At 31.8% G+C, this 3,724-nt stretch overlaps 1 protein-coding gene across 3 annotated transcripts in view; it reads right to left on the bottom strand.

Annotated features, from left to right (window-relative positions):
• Nucleotides 1–1,082: 1,082 nt before the first annotated feature.
• The window catches only part of LOC306844979 (SLAIN motif-containing protein 1-like), a 17,684-nt gene continuing 15,042 nt past the window's right edge, over nt 1,083–3,724 (bottom strand). For all 3 annotated transcript variants that reach the window (XM_079377451.1, XM_079377449.1, XM_079377450.1), the window contains one exon: nt 1,083–2,093. In XM_079377451.1, coding sequence (XP_079233577.1) covers nt 2,018–2,093 — 76 coding nt within the window. In that variant the 3' untranslated portion in view covers nt 1,083–2,017. The remainder of the gene's footprint in view (nt 2,094–3,724) is intronic.

The raw sequence follows: 3,724 nt of genomic DNA, 5'->3' as shown, positions 1-3,724 counted from the left end.
TACCCCGCTGACTTAAAATTTTTAATTTATTCAGCAAAAATATTCCAGTTGTCCCTTAAAATAACATTGAGTAACTTAAAATTTCAAGTCAGTGGGGTAACAAATTATTATATAACTTTTTGGAACAATTTTTACAGTGTAGAGTTGTCATTTTGTATATTGTTATTCCCTATTTACTCATCAGGACAGAAATTATTACTCATTAAGACCCAGAATAACTCCAGTCAACCTGCAGCACATGGGTTGATTAGCGGAGTTATTATAGTTAACTAAAACTAAAAACTAAAATTAAAATATATTCAAATAAAATAAACGTCAACTGAAATTAAATATTAAAAACTAATAGTCTAGCTGAAAACAAAAACTATTAAAAATGACAAAAACACACGAAATGTGTTGAAATGAAATGAAAACAAAAATTAAAAACCAATTCAAAATATTAATAAAAATTATAATAGTATTAAAATGACTAAAACAACACTGTCGACTAGTAGTGGTTAGAAGTCTAGACTAGACCGTGTTGGGAAGAGTTACTTTTAAAGTAATGCATTACAATATTGCGTCACTCCCTAAAAAAACAAATAATTGCATTACTTAGTTACTTTTTTATGGAATGTAATGCTTGAATTGAGACTTTATTTTGAACATGTAAAATAAATACAATCCAAAAAAATTAACAAAACAATACAAAACAATTTTAACTTAAACATGTCCGAAAAAAAAGCAGAAAGAAGCATAAGCTTATTTAATCTTACCCTTCTCCACTCCGCATTGATAATAATAATCAATAACAATATTCTGTCATCCTGTCTTAATACATGCCTTACTTTACCTTTGTGTTACTTTTTCTCATCTGGGCTTGGCTTGCTTCTTTGTTTTTAATATAAAAAAGTATATTTTTGGCAAAAGAGAAAGTGAAATGAATGAAGGAAATGTAAATATGACTTTAGGTGTACAGTAGAGAGCAGTTTAAACAAACCTTTCAGCTTTCAGTTCAACACTTTGGAGCAAATATGACTAAAGCAGAGTCTAATGTTTGGATTCCCAGAACAGACATGAAAATATCAGCAGCACACGATCATAAAAAACAAACAAAACTTTATTTGGACTTTAAATACAGACACACTCGTTAAAATATCAGTCATACAGAAATATTAAAGACTGTGACGCATTTACAAAACAATGTGCAAACATGAACGCTCTTTTAAATGTATTTTACACAATAAATTAAGGAAACAAGATGAGAAAATAACTTTTAAAGAGCTAAATAAATACAGTGCTACATCTACAGTGCCTCGGAAAATCATCAAGAAATAATAAACGATAAAATAAACATTAACAGGGAAAGTGCAACATCAAATTAATTCAAGAACAATTCTAATCAAAACATTCATTCAAGTCAAATACGTTTACAAATGGTGCAATAATTGGTCCGTACAGATCAGTGATTAAGAGAAGTTAAAAAGCACTATTAATCATATAAACATATTCACATTAAACTCTTACGCACCTGTAAATAGTTAAAAACCTGTTGAATTTTGGTTAAAACTTTTTAAAACATAAAAATTTAATCATAAATGCTTAAAAATTAAGGAGCTTCACGATGCCATAGAAGAACCTTTTTTGTCTAAATGGTTCCATAAAGAACCTTTAACATCTGAAGAACCTTTCTGTTTCACTAAAGCTTCTTTGTGGAGAAAGCAGGTTCTTCAGATTATAAAGAGATGGTTCTTTGTGGAACCAAAAATGGTTCTTCTATGGCATCGCTGTGAAGAACCGTAAGCACCTTTATTTTTAAGAGTGCACTCCAACTTCAAACCGTTTGAAGTGGTTTATTTTGAGCCCGATTGCTTCAGCGCAGGGACGAGGAGCCCCTGATTTAGCAGCATGTGTGATCTCTCAGATCCTCAGTGTGTTTGCATACAGAGCTGCGTTTGCTCTGGAAGCCTCCTCAAGAGCACTTGGTGAGAAAGCGAGCAGCCCGTCCAGCGGGACGCTCCGGACCCGTCCCTAATCGTCAGTAACATCCGTCCCGCCAGCTCCCGTCCCTCAGCGCGCTCAGCGTCGCCAGGCTCTTCGGCGCCGGCAGCAAACTACAGCAATACAGCAATCAACAACTCCTCACAATAAAGCATTATACAGTAACAAACACTGCTGGGGAACTTACTTTTAAAAGTGTTACAATATTGCGTAGAACTACAGTAAGATCATGTTGATATTTAGTCTAGATCTACAGTAAGATCGTGTTGATATTTAGTCTAGAACTACAGTAAGATCGTGTTGATATTTAGTCTAGAACTACAGTAAGATCGTGTTGATATTTAGTCTAGAACTACAGTAAGATCGTGTTGATATTTAGTCTAGAACTACAGTAAGATCATGTTGATATTTAGTCTAGAACTACAGTAAGATCATGTAGATATTTAGTCTAGAACTACAGTAAGATCATGTAGATATTTAGTCTAGAACTACAGTAAGATCATGTAGATATTTAGTCTAGAACTACAGTAAGATCATGTAGATATTTAGTCTAGAACTACAGTAAGATCATGTTGATATTTAGTCTAGAACTACAGTAAGATCATGTAGATATTTAGTCTAGAACTACAGTAAGATCATGTTGATATTTAGTCTAGAACTACAGTAAGATCATGTAGATATTTAGTCTAGAACTACAGTAAGATCATGTTGATATTTAGTCTAGAACTACAGTAAGATCATGTTGATATTTAGTCTAGAACTACAGTAAGATCATGTTGGTATTTAGTCTAGAACTACAGTAAGATCATGTAGATATTTAGTCTAGAACTACAGTAAGATCATGTTGATATTTAGTCTAGAACTACAGTAAGATCATGATGATATTTAGTCTAGAACTACAGTAAGATCATGTTGATATTTAGTCTAGAACTACAGTAAGATCATGATGATATTTAGTCTAGAACTACAGTAAGATCATGTTGATATTTAGTCTAGAACTACAGTAAGATCATGTAGATATTTAGTCTAGAACTACAGTAAGATCATGTAGATATTTAGTCTAGAACTACAGTAAGATCATGTAGATATTTAGTCTAGAACTACAGTAAGATCATGTTGATATTTAGTCTAGAACTACAGTAAGATCATGTAGATATTTAGTCTAGAACTACAGTAAGATCATGTTGATATTTAGTCTAGAACTACAGTAAGATCATGATGATATTTAGTCTAGAACTACAGTAAGATCATGTTGATATTTAGTCTAGAACTACAGTAAGATCATGATGATATTTAGTCTAGAACTACAGTAAGATCATGTAGATATTTAGTCTAGAACTACAGTAAGATCATGTTGATATTTAGTCTAGAACTACAGTAAGATCATGATGATATTTAGTCTAGAACTACAGTAAGATCATGTTGGTATTTAGTCTAGAACTACAGTAAGATCATGATGATATTTAGTCTAGAACTACAGTAAGATCATGTAGATATTTAGTCTAGAACTACAGTAAGATCATGTTGATATTTAGTCTAGAACTACAGTAAGATCATGATGATATTTAGTCTAGAACTACAGTAAGATCATGTTGGTATTTAGTCTAGAACTACAGTAAGATCATGTAGATATTTAGTCTAGAACTACAGTAAGATCATGTAGATATTTAGTCTAGAACTACAGTAAGATCATGATGATATTTAGTCTAGAACTACAGTAAGATCATGTTGATATTTAGTCTAG

This window comes from Barbus barbus, assembly GCF_936440315.1.
Source record: "Barbus barbus genome assembly, chromosome: 25".
Lineage (NCBI taxonomy): Eukaryota > Metazoa > Chordata > Actinopteri > Cypriniformes > Cyprinidae > Barbus > Barbus barbus.
Note: the sequence above shows the minus strand (reverse complement) of the source record. Positions and strands in the feature narration are given on the sequence as shown.